Here is a 19912-nt window from a genome sequence, read left to right on the forward strand (position 1 = left end):
CTGTCCTGCATTGTAAGTGAATGAAGAAGGGATTGGGTGCAATTGTGTGGGCAGAGTGCACTGCAGCTGGGCTGGCTCCTAATTGCCCCAGGAGAGGACTGTGGCTCAGTTCTGTACAAGACCTAGGAAGCACACAGGCATCACCAGTGCAGTCAGGGGAAAAGGTCCCTTAGTTTAATGAAAGCATGTCCCTAAGGCTACTTCACCAGAGGAGAAACATGGCCTTTCTCTCACTGGATCTTTTGGTAGCTCTCAGTTGCTGGAACCGATGGGTCACCATCTCGGGTGTGTCACACTGCCACAGCTCACCACAGACTGAGCCCCTGCGAAGTCTCTCTCAAACCAGGTAAGGAAGACATTCAGAATGTGCACAGTGCAACATTTGTATGCCGGTGTCTGTCCTAGTGAGTTGTTGCGGGGGCCTATCTAAAGTCAGGATCCAATTAGTGAGACTATGTGAAGTCAACAGGAGGCCTTAAAGGCATATATTTGAAAGTAGCAGTTTTAAGATGGGTACAGTGGCCCAATAGCAGCACTTAGGAGGTAGAGGCAGGAAGATCAGGATTCACAACCAGCCTTGGATACCCAGCAAGTCTGGGGCCAGCATGGGCAGCATCAGGACTCTGCCTCAAACAACCAAATGCATACATAAGTGTTACCTCCTGCTCATGTGCTTAAATGAATGTCTTAGGCCACATTCCCTTATAAAATCCTCAAATTATGAAAGTGTTCCAAAACATTTTTTGTTAAAATAAAAGATAAAGAGGTATCTAGATTATAGCAGAGTCAATCCTCCTAGGTCAAAATCTCTGGCTTAGCAATGAGTACTCTGGGTAGCAAGGCCATCTACCTAGCAAAAGATGTCTCACCACTTGTCTTGGTGCCAGTGAATTCTTGTTCCTTGCTGTACAATATGGTAGAAGTCAGTTTCAGGCTAGAATCATTGCTTTTGGAATATAAAGTATAGAAGTTTGTAGAGAATATTTATGAACAGATATAGCCCTAGTTCAAGGGCGCATAATCTTGGGACTGGAGTGATGCCTCTGCAGGTAAGAACATGGATTGTTCTTCCAGAGCACTTGAGTTTGACCCCTGCTCACTGTCATCTATAACTCCAGTTCCAAGGAGTCTGATGACATTTTCTGACCTTCATGAGCACTAAGCACACACATGGTGCACATATACGTATGCGCTGCAAAACACCCATTCACTTAAGATGAAAATAATAAAATAAAATTTAAAAAAAGAAAGAAAGAAAAAGAAAGCTCTCTACTTCAAATGTGTTGTTAGATCCTGTGTCAGCCTGATCTGCTTCGATGAAAGGTGGAGTTATTTCTCAGGTCGCTTTAACGTTCTTCTTTACCCTTCTTCCAGTCAGTGAAAATGCAGTGTAATTCGAAGTGGAAGTTCATTAGAATGTGTGCTGTCTTCCAGCCCACAGTGGAACTTTCACTCTTAGCAACCAGACAGGAAGTGGACACGAGAGTAGAACTTTCCACGTGGATACCGCAGCTCATGAGAAGAAACATTCAGACTCAGGGTTTCCTCACAGACAGACAGACAGTGTTCAGGAATGTGGCCATGTTCTACTTCACAACACCTGCAATCCCTAAGCTGTAGCAAAGCCTACAGTTAACTGCTTGATCACAAGCATAGGACCGGTTTGGTCTCCAGAGCCCACATTAAAAACACCAGGCTCGGGGTTGGGGATTTAGCTCAGTGGTAGAGCGCTTGCCTAGGAAGCGCAAGGCCCTGGGTTCGGTCCCCAGCTCCGAAAAAAAAGAACAACAACAACAACAACAACAACAACAACAACAACAAAAACAACAACAAAAAAAAAAAAACACCAGGCTCAGAGGGAGACAGAGACATGAGAATCCCTACGTTCGCTACCTACTGTCAAGACTAAATTGGTGAGCTCCAGGTCGATGAAAAGTCTTGCTTCACAGGAGGTGGACAGCATACTTGAGAATGGCACAGGGAAGTGTCCTCTGGGTCTCACAAATACATCCACGTGCACACATACCCTCCACACATTAAAAATAAACAGGATCCGTGAATTTCCCCCCTAAAATAAAGTGAGTGTTGTTGAGTAGCTAGAAACACAGGGTTAAAGCCAGATCCCTCTTCATTCACATCTGTGCAAATGTTAACCAGATTATATAATATATTGGTAACTTTTCTTGTTATTTTGAGGAAATGGAGTTACACATTTTGTTAAAAAGCCAAGCGGTGGTGGTGCATGCTTTTAATCCCAGCACCTGGAAGACAGAGGCAGGCAGATCTCTGTGAGTTCAAGGTCAACCTGGTCTACCTAGAAAGTTCCAGACCAGCGATGGCTACATGGTGAAACCCTTTCTCAACAAGAGAAAACAAAACACTCATGACAGAGAACGTCATAAGAGACACTGTGTTTACTTTTGCCTCACAGTTTAAGGTGAAACAGTCCCCAGTGGTGGGGAGGTGTGGAGACAGGAGTATAAGGTGCAAGGTCACAGTGAATCCACAGTCGTGAAGCAGAGAGCTACGAATGCTGGTGCTCAGGGGGTACCTCTTTTTTCTCCCATTTTATGTCATTTTATTTTATTTTACTGCCGTTTTACTCACTCTTGGACCCCATCCCACACAGAGATGTCACACGTTTTTGGGGTGGCTCTTTCCTCTCTAGTTAAATCTCCCTGGAAACTCCCTTAAAGACTAAAGACATGCCCCGACCTGCACTTACTAAATGCCATCTGTGTCTTTTCATCCAATGTCTTTGGCAAGGGAAATTAAGCATCTCACACACACCAGCTCTACAGCAGTCCTTGTGTGTGTGTGTGTGTGTGTGTGTGTGTGTGTGTGTGTGTGTGTGTGTAACTGAGATGGACAGCAGCTACCTGCAGGAAGGCTGTGTGGAGACCAGCGAGCCAGGGAAGGGCACTGCTCACAGCCTGGCTCACAGAGAGGGGTGCTCAGGGGCTGTGGTGACCTTGCCATTTCTACAGAAGTGCTCAAGTATGAGTGGCTGGTGGAGAAATCTAGTTCTTACTGTAAGACACTGTAGTCATGGTGGGGTAGTTCAGGAATAAACACATACTGTGTTTCTAACCAATGGTGTAAAAGAGACTTATCGTATTGAAATTATCTTTCTTACTCTTCAGAAACATACTCCCCAAAGTCAAACAAACTTCCTAGGAAGTTGCAAATTTGACTTTTAGAAATGGATCTTAGGTACTTTCTCACAGCTGTCCCTTCCTTCACAGCTGTATCTTGGGTCAATCGCCATCACTTTTATTGCTTGTATTCATTAATGTGGCATCTACCCTGAGTGGTTTCCCTGGCTCCTTTCTCCTCCTCCTCTTATGCACAGAAGCCTAAGATGCATTTCCAAAGCACAACTGGTCATACCATTCCCTTTCTCCACTCTTCATGGTCTCCTCAGCCCCCTGTGTCAACTCTTGACATGTCACTGAAGGCTTCATGTTCTTGTGCCAGTCTCCTGCTCTAGCCCTGATGTTCACCAGTCCCTCTTTCTCCTTTTGTGGGTCAGAAACCCTGAGCCACTCTCTACTCTGTGGACATGTCTAGCCTATTCTTTCTTTCACAGCATTGTTCGTGTTGTCTCCCCGACCCTATGTCAGAATCCTCTGTGTTCTTCATGGTCCCTGAGGATCCCTGTTCTGTGCCCTTTGATTCAGCACATAGTTCTCTCATCCCGCCATGTGTTCCAGCTGTTTCCATGCTTGTGGCAGGTTTTAAACTCTCTGGGATCACAATTCATGGTCACTGAGGATAAAACCTGAACTTCACGCTGGCCTAGGCTTTACCACTCAGCCGCATCCTCAAGCTCCTGGACAGGTTTCTGGTGCATGCAAAGCCATGATGAAATTCAATGGACACAGGAGGGAAAGGAAACTACTGGGGTAAGCAAGCCATAGAAAAGACACAGATGCTAAAACACATTGGGACAAACTCGAAGTCTCCCAAAGTTTATATATAAAGCCATGCTGACTTGACTAGATTTGAAATCACCAGGAGACACACCTCATGGAGTGGGTATGAGGGTATTTCCAGAAAGGTTTAACTGAAGAGGCAAAGTCCCCCTGAGAATGGGCATCACCAGTGTATGGGCTGGGGGCTCAATAGGAAAAGCAATGCAAGCTAAGCATCAGCTCTGCTTCCGGACTGAATACAGTGTGAGCAGGAAGTCACACTCCAGCCACCAGGCCGTCCCCCCAGAGAGAACTACATGCTCAAACTGGAAATAGAGCCTTCCTTCCTCGAGATGTTTGTGGCAGGCATTGCTCACAACGAGGGGGGAGTAATACAGACACGCTCATAGCTCATAAAACGAGTGGCTGTGAATGCAAGTGCTCTCTTACTGTTGTTGCTTGTTTCTGTCTTTCATTTTGATATTGCAAGTGGGTCCAGCTCACAGATATCCACGTGCCTCTGCCTCCTCAGTGGTGGGATTATAACCACTGTGCCTAGGTAATCCTCTGCCTTTGATGGCCCATTATTTCCACCTGATTTTTCGGAAGACAGAAAGGAAATGCTGTAACCTTTACCATTCTTAAGGCAACACCAGCGCCCGACAGTTTTTCTTCTGACTCAGGGAGCATGACCACAGTTCCAGAAAAGCACCAGTGGGTCAGGACCAGGAGTAAACCCTGCATCCTCAGTCTGGAGCTCTAAAGCAGCCACCAAAACACTGTTTAAAGTTGGGAATTGGACGCAGCCCTTAGCTAAAGAGTCCAAGACTGTTTCCAACTGGCCCACATGAGCTCCAATACACACAGTGTACTTGGACAGAGACGGGCGCCCACCACTTTATCAAATATTTGACAGGATTGATAGGGACATGTGCAAACTCAAACTGGTTCTTGCTACATAAAGATGTATTCCTCGGGCATTTGTTCTTTTCCTTGTTTAATCAGGTTTATTTGTAAAATTACTATTAACACTTTCTACATTGCCAGAACCTGTCCTGGACCACCAATTTTCAAATTGTTCTGAAAGCCCTGTGTTGTTTGTTTGTTTGATTGCTTCCTGATTTGCAGTTTGATAGTTTTGCGACATATAATACAAAGAAATGTTAGAAAAGCAATTATCCACTAAAAGTAACTAGAAAAGCTATCGTGGCTTTGGATATTTTGCTTATGTCAAACTGATTTCAACTTTGCCTACATTTCTTCCTCTCAGTTTGATCACTCTGAAGCCCTTCATTAATCTCGCCAGGCACCAGGAATGCCAGTCGGCCTAAAGCCTGAGTGTCAGTGAGTGACAGTCACATTCTTGATCACTCAAAGACTCAGCTCTCTTGTGTGCACTCCTTTTGCAACTAGAACAGAGTGCTCCAAATGCCAGTTGCTTCTGTAGTGTCGCTGCCAAAAGTTAAGGATTTCTTATGGGTCTACAGTTAATAAGAAGTTCGAAGGATGAAGAGACAGAGTCCACAATAGTGGCCAGCCCTCCCTCCTTACCCAGAGTTCATAGTGAAATCTGCCTGTTGTGGAAGCTGGAGGAGAGTGGCCCACTGACAGTAGGTAACTGGAAGTGATGAGAGCACGTGCCAGGCCACCATTGCAGAGCCATGAAGCCCTGCTCCATTGCTTCGAAGAGACACCATGAGAAAGGCAACTCTTATTTAAAAAAAGAAGGGGGGCGGGATTGCTTACATTTTCAGAGTCCATTATCATCATAATGGGGAGCACAGTAGGGAGCATGGTACTAGGGCAATACTGAGAGCTGCATCCCGACCTGCCGGCCTAGAGAGACAGAGACAGAGAGACAGAGACAAAGACTGGGAGAGACAGAGACAAAGACAGGGAGATAAAGAGAGAAAGACAGAAAAGCAGAGACACAGAGACAAAGAGAGAAAAAGACAGGGAAACAGAGAGACAGTCAGAGACACAGACAGAGAGAGACAGAGAGAGAGAGACAGAAACAGAGACTGAACTTTGCAAGAGTTTTAAAAACCCCAAAGCTCACCCCCAAGGGACACACTTCCTCCTCCATTAAGGCCATGCCTACTCCAACAAGGCGTATCTCCTAATCCTTATAATCCTTTCAAACAGTTCCACTCCCTGGTGATTGATCATTCAAATCTATGAGCCTATAGGGGTCATTCTTATTCACACTGCCATGCTCTCCACAGTCTTCCACAATCTGGTCTTGTCCCTGCCCTGTAGGAAAGCTCATTACGAAGTCTGTGACATTATTTCTGCCTAGATTGTTCCTGCCTTGGCAGTGCTGCCCGTGAGACTTAGGTCGTGATGTGCTTTCTGCCGCTGCCAAGTCCTGGCATTGACCCAGGACATCAGGAGCACAGCTGCCAAGGAAGACAAGACAGTGCTGTACAGGAGCCAAGTCAAGGCCCTGAGCGTCCAGGAGTGATGCCTGTGGCAGGACTGTGAAGTGAGCCTGGACAGATTTTGATTTTAGCTTGTATGATGTCTTAAGTGATGCACGTAGACTGCCACCTTCTTAAATTCAATGTAAATTTAACTTTAAAATCAAACACAATTGTTTTGTGGTAGAATTGGAGTTATGAGTCTTCATTGTACTTCAGCTCGTTTTCTGAAATAGGATATAGTACTTTTTCCTGTTGTTGCTGTTGCTGTTGGTGGTGGTGGTGGAGGTGGTGGTGGTGTGTGTGTGTGTGTGTTTGAGACAAAGACTTGGTATGCATCCTTGACTGGTATCTTAGTTACTTTCTATTGCCATGATAAAAAATACCACAGCCAAGGCTACTTCTATAAAAAACATTTAATTTGGGGCTTATGGGTTTAGAAAGTTAGAGTCTATGATCATCATCATGACAGGGAGCATAGTAGGAGGCAGACAGGCATGATACTAGAGTAGTAACTGAGAGCTTACATCTGATCTACAGACGTAGACAGAGAAAGAGCTAACCAGGAATGGTGTGGGCTCTCAAAGCCCACCCCCAATGATACACCTCCTCCAACAAGACCACACCTCCTGATCCTTCCCAAACAGTTCCACCAACTCTGGGAGCAAACATTCAAACATGCAAGCCTAGGGGTGCCACTCTCACTCAAACCATCACATCTGGCATGAAACTCCCTGTGCAGAACAAATTAGCACCAACCATACTAAGAGATCTGCCTACCTCTGCCTCCCTGGCGCTAGGACTAAAGGCATGCACTACCTCACCCAGGTGTTATATTTTTATAGACTTTGAGTCTCTGTTGGTTTGTTTCCAGAACACTGAGCAAAAGAGTGAATGATTTCAATATAGTCCTCCCCACTCTATCCCTCTATAGTCGACATGTTCCAAGGAATTCCCTGTAGTTCCCTGGGATGTCACTTGCTTACACTGTACAGCCCCTGGTTCAGTCCCTAGCACCATAAAAATGTTTTTGCCTCAGTGAGATTCATTTGAAAGCCAATATTGGCACATTATTAACTAGTCTCTGCATTTCATGTCAGGGTTCATTCTGTGTATTGTGCATTCCATGAGGTTTGACAAACAGATATGGCCGCTATCCAGTGTATGGTCTAGAGCAGTCTCACTGGGCTACAAATCTCACCTGTGCCTCCATCTACTCTTTGCTCCCTCCTGCTACTCAAGCCTCTAGAAACCACTGATTTTTTAAAAATGTATTTTATAGTCTCCATTGTTCTAAGTCTTCCGAACTTTCATACATTGGAACACAGTGCACATCCTTTTCTCATTGGCTTCTTTCACTTAGCAGTGCATCTCTGAAGCTGTGTTATGTTTTTATCATGGCTCTATAGTGTAGGGCTCTGGCGCCTGGAGCTATCCCATGGTTCTCTCGCCCGACTAGGTGTGTGGGTTCAGGCGACGGGGAGAGGACTCGGGCAGGGACGGGGAACAGCTTTTGCCACCCCTGCTGCTGATTCTGCTCCTTTCCGCCGCTGCCTCTTTGGTTGCCCAGGCCGGGCTGAGCCAGCAGGAGACTACGGGGTACAGGGGAGCTTCTGATGATGATTTCAGGAGAGCAAATCTCTTCTCCAAGCAGTGGTGTTACAGATCTTATGACAGAAGTTCTCAGACAATGGAATAATTCCTGCACACCTTTAATTCTGAACACGACACTTAAATACAGTTTTTGGGGGTCAGTGTCTGACAGCAGGAACTTCCATTTGGTTTGGCCTGAAAGCTTGGGAAGACCTCATCTACATATTTGGGGGCGTGGTCCTGTTTCTAAGTCTGATCTTTCTTGAGCCTACATGACCTGTGGTCACATCTTCACCTGTGGAGGAGGGGCTTGGGGCACTGCTCTACGTGACTGGTCTGTCTCAAACCTCTCTACAGGAGTTTGTGGGGGGACTGCAGCTAGTGAGGCCTTGATCTGGAAAGCTGGGAATGCACCTGCTGTCCCTATTAGGGTTTCACGGGATTTGACCTGTCTCCACTAGGAATCAGGGTACCTTTCACAGCTAGCCGCCCCACACTATAGCTTGCTTGTTTTGATGGCTGCATACTATTCCATTGTATAGATGTACCACAGTCTGTTTACCTGTGTACCAACTGAAAAAATCTCCATTATTTCAGGTCTAGATAATTATTAATAAAGTTACTAGGGACATTTAGGCAAGCTTGGGTGTGGAAGTAGATGTTTGACTCACTTTGGTTAGTACTGGATTATATGACACAAGCATCTTTGCTATTTAAGAAATTGTTGCTTTCCAAAGTGACTATGCCATGTTTTGCTTCCACAATCAATGTAGAATTCTGTATGGTCTGTCTATGATGTTGTCAATACCATGGATTTGAGCCATCTATTAATTGTACAGTGCCACCGCCACTGTCATTTTAATGTGCCATGCCCTGATGACCTGAGGGGCAGAACATATTTTCCTAGGCTTAATTACCGTCCTTACACCTTCTTAGGGTGGTATCTGCTCAGCTTTGTCAACTTCAAGTTTGTGTTGCTTGTGTTCATTTTGAACTTTCAAAGTTCCTTACTTATTTGTCTACTAGACCTTCATCAAATACATAATTTCCACATATTTTCTCCAAATCTGCTGCTTGTCTTCTGAGTCTCTTTGCATTGTCTTTTCCAGTGTAATAGTACTTTTCATGACTATAATCAGAGAGAAGAATGTTCCTAACTGCAAGATATTCCCGCCTTGGCTTGGCACAGATGAAAGATGAAACCATGATGGGTATAATATCAAAAGATGTAGCCAGACTCGGGTACAGTGGCTGGACAAGCTAAACGTAATCCCACATTAAATGAGGGGCTGGGGGACACTTAATGACAGGACTGTTTGTCAGACATAGAAAGACTTTCCTCCCAGCTCCCTTGGTGCTCTCGTTTGGTCTCATGGGCTGTGATAAATACCATGAGTGAAAACAACTGGAGAAGGGAAGGGTTTATTTGGCTTCCAGGTCATAGCCCATCATGGAGGGAAGCCAACATAGGAACTGTAGTAGAGATCGTGGAGGAACACTGCTCACTGACTTGTGTCACCGTAGATCCGAAGAGGAAGACAATCACCCAAATTATCATGGCCAAATTAATTAAAGCAAGCCATTAATTAAAACAAACCGTTTAAATGTGTGTACCCCTAAGGTGAGGTTCAAGAGATTGGCGTTGGACTTGGGGAAGATGAAAAGTTTTACAGCTCGGTAGTAGGGGGTTTCCAAGTGGGGCATTTAGCAGCCAAATAGACAGGGTCAGAAGCAGAACACAAGCATAGCAAGTTGGTCGTAACAGTCCCCTGAAACAAAGACAGGGTGGCAAGGTGGTCAAAATAACTTTGAAACAAAGATGGGGTTGCTGTTTTCCTGGAACAAGCCTTACGTTTGTAGTTAGGCTACAGATGGGGCATAGCCCAGTCCTTGAGAAAAAGATTTAACCATAAACAAAAATGAATCTAGTTTGTCTTTACTGTAAGATGGGTTTCAGTCCTAAGGTAGAGGCAGGCTGATTTATTACCTCCCGGCTTGCTCAGCATGCTTTTTTATACATCCCAGGCCCACCTTTCTAGGGATGACACCGCCCACAGTGGGGTGACCCTCCCACTTCAGTTAGCAGTTTAAGGAACTGCTTCACAGGTGCCAGTGAGATAGCAGCAGGAAAAGGCACTTGCCGAGCAAGCCTGATACTTAGTTCAAAACCCAGAACCCACACAAAGGTGTCGGGGAGAGAAAGGACTCTATAGAATTGTCCTCTGACCTCTACACTTGCACTCTGGCACATGAACCCGCATGAAATATTAATAAATAAAGTTTAAAAAATAAATACCTCACAGACATGGCCACAGGCAAATCTGACCTGGGCGATTCTTTAGCTGAGGCTTCCTCCCCCAAGGTGACTCTTGGTTTGTGTCAGACTGAAGTAACCATTATAACATCGAGTTCTTTAACCATTTCCACTCTTTAAGGAATCTGGACATTTGTGGGGGTGGGGTATATCCACTAGAGGAAGTACTTAGGAAGAGAGAACCACCAGGAAGACCCAACCAGTTAACTGTACCATAAAACTGAGACCTATGAGGGACAGTAGTATTGAAGAATTGAACTGGCAAACAGTGCAGTCTCCAGCCACTGCCTGCTCCCTTTCTGCACTAAGAAAAGCCCTTGTGACAGGAATGAGGCTGATGTCTGTTTTTATTTTAAATTATGGGATACAAACTGCTTAACGTGTAAGTGGACAGTATAGTGGGTGGTTATCATGTAGATGCCTTCACTTGTACCACAGGAATCAGCACCCGGGGCCCAGCCACCCCTTAGCCCTCAAAAGCACTTTCAGTAACGAGGCTCCAGATTGTCTCCCTGGAGTAGCTGCCCAAACATCATGGTTTAATTGTGCCTGTTTTTAAGCTTTGTGTAGCCAGGACCACACACGTGTACTCTTTGGTGGGTAGCTTTTTCTTCTGCTATTGTTCCTTTCACATTTTTTTAAAGATGAGTTGTTTTCACTGCTGTATAGTACTTCATTTTAAGACTAGACTTATGAGTCCATTTCCCTGTTGATGGGCATCTGAGCTGTTCCCAGTTTGCATATAAAGAAGAGACGTCCATGCATGGTGGCTCCACATGCTTGACAGTGTAGTGTGACAGACTTGGGAGTCAAACGTAGAGCAGTGCCACTCTCACAGATCTGTATCCATGTGGAAATTACTCCCCCTGTGACTGATACTCCTTAAGTCTAAATGAGGCATAATGCCTCTGTTCTGTGCAGAGTGCATAGCACATTACTTCACATGCATAAGCATTCAACAAACGTTTGTCTGACAGAGGTGTGCTGGCTACTTTTATGCCAACTCGACACAAGCTAGGGCCATTTTGGAAGAAAGAATCTTAACTGAGAAAATGTTTTGTAGGATTGGCCTGCAGGCAAGTCTGTAGGAGGTTTTCTTGACTTGATGGTGGATGTGGGCGGGCCCAGCCCATTGTGGGTGGTGCCACCCTGGACAGTTGTTTCTGGATGGTATAAAAATCCAGGCTGAACAAGTCAGGAGGGACAAGCCTGTGAATAGCGCTCTCCCATGGCTTCAGCTCCAGTTCCTGCCTTTGGGTTCTTGGCCTGGGTTCCCTCAGTGATGGACTGTTACCTGGAGGTCTCAGGTAAACACTTGTTTTATCACAGCGATGAGAACCCTAACTTGAGCTTATGCTTGTAACTCAAAACAACGTTTCAGTTCCCACACTGAGTTCTCTGCCATACTTATGGGAAGCCACCCAAGTAGCTCAGCCAAGAGGTGGACCCTTAGAAGACGTGAAGAGGTGATATTCCTGTGCCAGCTTCTGGCCCACCATCTTCTTAAAGGTTCCAGAAGCCTCAAAGTGTCGTCCAGCAATATGGTCCACTATGAAGTCTATTAAAACCAAGCTCTTGTATTATTACTTCACTCGTCAGAACTCAGTGTTTCGAGGTTTCTGGTCTAACTTGGCTCAAAGGCACAAATTAAAGGACATAGAGTGGTGTGGGGGAAGGGACACAGTTGCAAGGTCCAGGTGTTGAATTTGGACTGCTGTTGGGTTTAAACTAGCACAACCTCTTGTTTAAACAAAAATAGATACATTTCTGATTGAGCTGTGAGGATGCAGTTAGATCAATGATTAGGGAAGAACTCGTAACAAATAATAGTTTAAAAAAAAACCTGTAAGTTTTCTCCCAACCATCCTCAATGGCGGTGAGCTTTGTGCTCCCCAACCCCAAACCCCTCAAACCATATTCTGTTTACAGCTTATCACTGACATGTAAAGCCTTTTCCTATGAGAGAGAGAATCTCTGTGCATGCTTGAAGCCCTGGTGGGTTAAGTGGATTCTAACTCTGGGCTTGTCCTTCAGAATCAAGAGTTCAGATCTGAGCTTGCTATGAGGACAGAGCCCTGCACAAACCTGGTCTGAGTTAGTCACTCCCAGTGGCCATTTCTTGCCTCATTGGGAGCTACTTTTGAATGTTCTGTGTCTCCTTCACACCACTCAAATGGTTAAGTCTTCCATTCATGCTGAAACTACCTATGGTTCCTTCAGCTCTGGTGGATCTTGGGGTTGTGGCTTTGAACCTTTGCTGTATTGAAAGAGCCCAGGAGGCTGCCAGTTGGAATTTTCTGGATCAGGCAGCTTGTGTAGCAGAAGACAGTTGTGTGTCATTAATCCACCTAAACAGAGAGCAGAGGAGCCACAGTCCCATTGACACGGGACGATTTCTTTCACCACCATCTGGAAAGGTCTGAGGTGCTCAGCAGTGGGCACAGGCCGCCCACAGCCACTGACCTAGTGTCACAGGAAGACTGGGTTTCCCCCAAAGCCTCGTCTTTTTAAGCCAAGAACTAATGACATCCCTCTTCGTGAAGTCTGTGCCGGGTGTCTAAGTGATCTGTTTAAAGAACAAATTCAAACAGGTCTGAGAGCCAAACTGAAGAAAAGCTCAGAGCTCTTCATTTTAAAGGACTCAATGTTTGGGTTCTCCTAATGGCCATGCTCCCACTTTAAATACCCAACTCTACATTTGGGCAGAAATCAGATAAGAGCAGAAGAGTCCTAGGTTTGTTTCTACTCTTAATGAACTCACCCTCCAAAGGAAAGTCACCACACCGACTGACTCATTCTCCGGGACCTGAATGTTTGGGCGACCTGTCAAAGGCAGACAACCCAAGGATCCGTTTACAGAGGGCTCATTGGGGTCCCGCTGTTACACCTGTGCACGCCCTGAGCAGCTCAGCTCAGACCATCACAGGCATATGGTGCCGTGCGATCTTCAACCTCGGGGCCAGGACACGCCTCATTTCCTGTAGGCTGCTCATACTTCACCTCAGACTTGTATCCTTTCATTCTGGCTGTGAGGGAAGTCCCCACCTCACCGGGCAGTTTCTTCTTATCAGTGAGAAGGCACTGGAAAGTGTGCATCATGTCCCTGCTTCCTTGCAGAAGAGGATTAAGGGAAGTATCCTCTTTACTATAGCACGCCGAGTAAACTCATCCATGTGGGCCTAGGGGTACCCACGTAAATAAACGCCGGCTAGAGGAAGTACAAATGCATGCTACATAGAGGTTCAGCTTATTCTAGACGGTTCAACAGTGATCCCAGAGAGATTGTCTTCTCTGCAGCACTCTGAGGAATGATCGTCTGGGGTGATTCCACAAGTTCTTTGCAGGCTGTTTTATATCCTGTCTTAGTTAGGGTTCTCTTGCTGTGAAGAGACACCATGACCATGACAACTCATAAAGAGAAACTTTTAAGTGGGGGCTGGCTTACAGTTCAGAGGTCTAGTCCATCATTGTCTTGGCAAGAAACATGTTGGCAGGGGGCAGACACGGTGCTGGAGAGGTAGCTGAGACGTCTACATCTGGATCGGCAGGTAGGAGAGAGAGAGAGAGAGAGAGAGAGAGAGAGAGAGAGAGAGAGAGAGATCTCCCTTCCATGTTGGCATCTCTGTTGGTGATGTGCATGGTCAGGTCTTGTTCAGGCAGTCATGTTGTTGAGGTATCATGGTGAAGCTTCTCTGTCATTTCTAGGAGACACAGTCTCCTAGTAGATGTCCTGGTCCTCTGGCTCTTAGAATCTTTCTGCCTCCTCTTCCAAGACATCCCTTGAGCCTTACCTTGTGGGAGTCATGTCATAGATATGTCAGTTTTTGGAACCTCAAAATCACACTTTAAACCACTCAGCACCTGAGAGGTTTTCTGCCACTCGGTGCAACCCTACTCAATTCACTAGGGAAACTGGGAAACTTAGAGACAGGACCCTGTGGTGCCCATGGAGATGAACAGAAAACGATTTAACTCTAAAAACTGCAAAACAAATATAAACACATGAGTCAGTGTATGTATAGTGTGTGTGTGTGTGTGTGTGTGTGTGTGTGTGTGATATACACACATATTAAGAAACAGATCAAGAAGCTAGAGAGATGGCTCAGTCAGTAAAGTGCTTTGCTACCCAAGTACAAAGGTACTGGATCTCCCGGAACTGGAGTTACAGATGTTTGCAAGCCCCCTTGTTAGTGTTGGGAATGGAACTCAGGTCCCCTGGAAAGGCAGCCAGTGAGTGCCCTTTATGGCCGGCTGAGTACCTCTCCAGCCCCGGTACTCAACCATGGACACTTACACTTACCAAGCACTTCCGAGAACCGGGAGAGCTGTTTTATATTCCTAGTGGTCGGATGTTCTGCTGCTCATTTGGTTTGAGTAATTTCCCCTCTTCAAAAGATCTTCCCCACCCTACAGATCCAGGTAAGTGGCCAGGCATCTGTCCCATTCAACGACAAGATTTCCATTGTGATCTTCCATTGCGCAAATTCCAGAGGAAAAAAAAAAAGAATCCAAACCTTCCCCTGCTTCAGAAAGAATGCTGAGAGGTGACTCATTAAAAAAGAAATAAATGGCCGGTGTCTACATGAAAAACTGTTTGCCTCAAAATGAGAAATGAAAATTTTAATCTATTAAATAGGTCAGGATGAGAGATGTGTGTGTGTGTGTGTGTGTGTGTGTGTGTGTGTGTGTGTGTGTGTGTGTGAGAGAGAGAGAGAGAGAGAGAGAGAGAGAGAGTGTCACCTGACTCACCAATGCAGTCCTGTGAACTTATCCACCATACCTAACTGCATTACACTAAGCAGAAGGGTTTTGTGACTGGTTTTGTTGCGGTATAGAAAGACCTCAACGAGGTTGATTCTGGGTCAACCGGAGAATGACGTTAGATCGGCAGAAGTGGGGAAGTGCTTGACATGGTACCCAGTATTCACTGATTGAGGACTTGATTCGGGTGGATGGTGTTGAGTCTGGATGAGTTTCCCCCAAGGGCCCATGTGATAGAAGCCTAGTCCCTGGGGATGTGTTATTAGGAGGTAGTAAGCCCTTTGGAGGAACCATTAATGTCTTTTAAGTCACTGTGGGTGTGCCTCCAGGGGAGGGCTCTAGGACCATGGGATGTTTTCTCTATCTTCTTCCTCTCTTTATCCCTCCTTCCCTCCCCCCCTCCCTCCTAGCTCATGGAGTAAATAGTTTTCTCTGCTGTGTGCTCCTGGCCATTGCCATCTGGTGCCTTCACCAGAAGCCCAAACCAATGAGGCTGTCCAATCTTGAACTGGAACTTTCAAACTAGGAGACACAGAAGCCTATTTTCATTATAAGTTCATTGCCTCAGGTACTCTGTTATAGTGACACAAGGCTGACTAATTAACAGGCAGTCTGTAGGGTAGAAATTAGTTTCGTTTCAAACAGCGTCTCAGATCTCACACTCAGTCACATGTTATAAATATTCCCGGTCAACAGTTGTCTCCCTGGGAGTGGAACTTGTGAGACAGGACACAACCATCTGCTTGAACAGCAGGAGACACTATGGGATGGCATTTCTATCTGATTGTCTGTTACGGTCACATTTGTTAGGAAAATGAGTGAGGTTTCCGTGTAAAAGTGGGGAGAGAGAGATTAATAGTAGCCCTTGGAAAAGTCTGTAGGGGTCGAGGTACCCGGGTGAGGTTGCTCCAAGTTTTATTTTGCTGTCTGCAATACTCAGGATGAAAGAGAAATTAAGTGGGTTATCTGATTGATAAGCATAATCATGTTAGATTTGCATCATCCAGAGGGATGGTCTCAGCCTCTGAGAAAGGAGAGGGTAGTTTTCCTTCCTCTTTCTCCTCCTCTGCTCAAACTCTTTTCCCATAGCACCACCTCAGAAATCCCCAGGCCTGTGTTTCGAAGGCATCAGGTTTCAGGCTTCAGTAATCAGCAAAGAACACTTGCAGCATCCATCTTCCTACAGCAGGTTAAAACACGTCAAGTACACTTTGACTTTAACGATGAAAACACACTACGTTAGAGAGCACAGCCGTTCTACTATGCTCTTCCTAGAAATCCCTGACTGATTGTATTCAAATCAGTTCACACAGGAAAACATCTGCACCAGGAGATTGAGGGACTTAACTCTCGATGTTACAGAGGGGAAGATGGAATTTTACAGTTCAGGTAGGAGAGCTCTTTGGGTTCCTCCAGATCTGTTGGCCTGATGCTACACTTTGGTTCTGAAATGCCCACCACAGGCTTGTTTGAACACTTGATCCTGAACTGCTGGCACGCTGGGGTCAGGTCTTCAAGGCTTGCCTGGGCTGCTTCCTGGCATATGGGGACATAAGTTCCTGCCACCATGCCTTCCCCATCGGGGTGTGCTGAAGCTGAAACTCCCCTGACCTGTGAGCCAATCTCTTCTCTCTTCAGTTGGTCGGATCAGGGGTTTTGTCATAGTCACAAGAGAAGTGACTAAATACATTTGGCGACTAAGTGTTGTTGGTCAGGCAGAGAGAGCTGTACGTGGCTCCAGTTCCTTCAGTGGCATCAATTAACCTGCCACAAGCATTCACACTAAACAGAAAGGCACTGCAGTCTATAGAGCTCGGAGATCACACTGCTAAAAAAGAAAAAATACGCGCCGAAGTGGAAGGGCCCGACAATTTGAAGAAGGGCAGGTGTGTCTGATGCAAAACCCAAAGAGCTCTTCCTGGTAGCTCCCAGAAGGCAGCATGGTTAGTTGAGTGTGCGAGTGCATGACTTCATAGGATTGAGTCCATGTTGATATGGTGACCCTTAGTGATGAAAGGCAGTACTCCAGGCCTGAGTCAGGGGATTTACAACTTTAATGGGGATGCAGTCAGTCCAGCCCTTAACATTGCTGTGTTTTTAAAACGAGATACCCAGTGAAGTTGTGAGAAAGGTTTTACGTGTGTGTGTGTGTGTGTGTGAGTGTGTGTGTATATGTGTGTATGTATATGTGTATGTGTATATGTGTGTATGTATAGGTGTATGTGTATATGTGTGTATGTATATGTGTATGTGTATATGTGTGTATGTATATGTGTAAGTGTGTGTATATACATGTGTATATGTGTGTATGTATATGTGTATGTGTATATATGTATATATGTAGTGTATATGTATGTATATGTGTATGTGTATAATATGTATATATGTAGTGTATATGTATGTATATGTGTATGTGTGTATGTATATGTGTATGTGTATGTGTATATATGTATATATGTAGTGTATATGTATGTATATGTGTATGTGTGTATGTATATGTGTATGTGTATATGTATGTATACGTGTATGTGTATATGTATATGATGTATATATTTTCATATAGAGGGTGAAGGGGAAGTGGCACAGTTATAAATGATGCATGAGTGAAGACACAGTCATAACCTTGACACCGCCATAACAGAATGGGGGATGAAAACTGCCATTCACCAGCATGGGGCTTGATGAAATGAATGTCAAGAAAAATCTTTGTGAGTTTGTGATTCTCAAGTGATCATGTGAATTTCCTCCCAGGACCATGGATTTTAAGTAATGCTCAACAAGTCTCTGTGAGATCCAAAACAGAGGGTTATAGAAGGCATGGTGTTCCTATTCACATTTAAAAACATCACACAGTAATTTTGTATGTATGGGTTTTCATTCAGGGGTATGTATGCATGCTTGTGTACCTTTGTGAGTGGAGCTCTGGTGTTGTTCCTCAATCATTCACCTTGTTTTTTGAGACAGGGTCTCTCACTGACGCCTGGGCATCCCTTACTGGGGATAGTAGCCTCTTTCCACTGCCTGAATGCTAGCATTATAAGCACACACCATACCGCTATTCCAGATTATGATGTGGGTATTGGGGATTTACATGTTCTCGTGCCTACATGGGGGTGAAAGGAAAATGGTCCAGGTAGTGGTCTGAATAGGTGTGCCCCCTATAGACTCATGTGTTTGAATGCTTGGCCCTAGGGAGTGGCACTATTAGGAGGTGTGGCCTTACTGGAGGAGATATGGACCTGTTGGAGGAAGTGCGTCACTGTGGGGGTGGGCTTCGCTATGCTCAGGCTCCACCCTATGTGGAAGAGACCCTCCTCCTGGGTGCTTGTAGAAGACAGTCTTCTCCTGGCTGCCTTCAGATCATGACATAGAACTCTCAGCCCCTCCAACACTGTGTCTGCCTGCACACTGCCATGATGATAATGGACTGAACCTCTGAAACTGTAAGCCAGCCCCGTTTACATGTTTACTTTTATAAGAGTTGCCTTGGTCATGGTGGGGGCAATAAAATCCTAACTAAGACAGTCTGTGTCTTCACGCCTGAAGGAAAATGGTTGATAAGCAGCTCTTCCTGAAACAGACACCTCTGGCAGCAAGGACAAGTGCACGTCCCATGAAGAAAAACCACACTCTCTGCTTCCTACAATGGGAGTAGCCACGGGTGTTTGTAAAATTCCATTTTACATAGTCTTTGCACAGACCCAAATTCTGAAAAGTCTGATAACACTTAGAATTAGATGATAGAGTCATATGTGTGAGACACACACACACACACACACACACACACACACACACACACACACACACGTAGCTTTTGAGTAACATTTTATAGCCCGTGTGTTGATGTTACGTGCAAGCAACAGTATTAGAAGCACTCGAGAAGCTCTGCAATAGAGCCTCAGTGGGATGTACCCGGGCAACAGTGATGGACTGGTTGAGTCATGGTTGTGCTGAGAGATGCAGAAGCTCTGTGTGTGCAGAACAACCAAGCAGGGTGGGGCACTGGAGCTGCCTGTTTAACCTCTCTTTGTATCAAGTCATATCCCCATTTTCTTGTCAGGCTGTGACAATGGCAAAGACCATAAAACCTTACCGTGCCTGTTAGTTTTTTCATCACTGTGACAAAAAAAGTCTGGAGAGAAAAACTTAAGGGTAAAAAGATTCCATCCCATCATGGCAAGGAAAGTGATGGAGGAGGTCGTGTGGCTTCTGGGAAGCAGAGGGAGAACAAAAAATAAAGGCCCTCCTTGACTTCCTTCCCTCCCCTCCTATTGTTTCTATCTTGTTGTGGTTTTTGTTTTGGTTTGTTTGTTTGTTTTTTGAGTCAAGGTTTCTCTGTGTGGTCCTGGCTGTCTTGGAACTCTCTCTGTAGACCAGGCTGGCTTCGAACTCACAGAGATCTGCCTGCTTCTGCCTCCCCAGTGCTGGGATTAAAGGAGTGTGCCCCTCCTGGATCCTTCTTTATTTTAACTAGATCCCCAGGCTCTGAGACAGTGCTGAATCCATAGTCAGGGTGGATGTCCCCTGTTAGTCCATTCTTTATGGAAGTGCCTTCATGGACACACCACTCAGCCCCCGGGTCTTTTTTAATGAGCGCAGGTTGGCAGCTGAAATTGACCATTAAGCTCATTTGTATGGAAATTGTTCTCAAAACCCCTACATTCTTTAAGAAGCAGTGTGTAAAATCACGAGTGTACACACGGAGGCACAAGGAGTGCCTGGTATGTTGTTTGCTGGTAATGGGCCAGGGGTGAAAACAAGACAGTGAGGGAAGCCAGGGACTTCCCTCTGGGCACAGACTCCATTGAGAAAGAACTCAGAAATGTCCAAGAGTTGGGGCATATTGACTGCTTGATTTGTTTGTGTTTAAAATACAATTTCCACTCAGATGGCACTGGTTTGCTGTTTCA

General features: G+C 45.4%; 1 protein-coding gene and 1 long non-coding RNA gene across 2 annotated transcripts in view; one reads left to right on the forward strand and one right to left on the reverse strand.

Moving 5' to 3' along the window:
- LOC134486379 (uncharacterized) overlaps window positions 1–2254 on the reverse strand; it is a 3159-nt gene extending 905 nt beyond the window's left edge. Inside the window, exon 1 of the long non-coding RNA XR_010065217.1 lies at window positions 1274–2254. This is a non-coding gene — a long non-coding RNA (uncharacterized LOC134486379). The remainder of the gene's footprint in view (window positions 1–1273) is intronic.
- Myo3b (myosin IIIB) overlaps window positions 1–19912 on the forward strand; it is a 408256-nt gene that overhangs the window by 319717 nt on the left and 68627 nt on the right. The window contains exon 32 of the mRNA NM_001393777.1: window positions 250–346. Within this exon, the coding sequence (NP_001380706.1) occupies window positions 250–346 (97 nt within the window). The remainder of the gene's footprint in view (window positions 1–249; window positions 347–19912) is intronic.

Source organism: Rattus norvegicus, chromosome 3 (genome assembly GCF_036323735.1).
Source record: "Rattus norvegicus strain BN/NHsdMcwi chromosome 3, GRCr8, whole genome shotgun sequence".
Classification (NCBI taxonomy): Eukaryota; Metazoa; Chordata; class Mammalia; order Rodentia; family Muridae; genus Rattus; species Rattus norvegicus.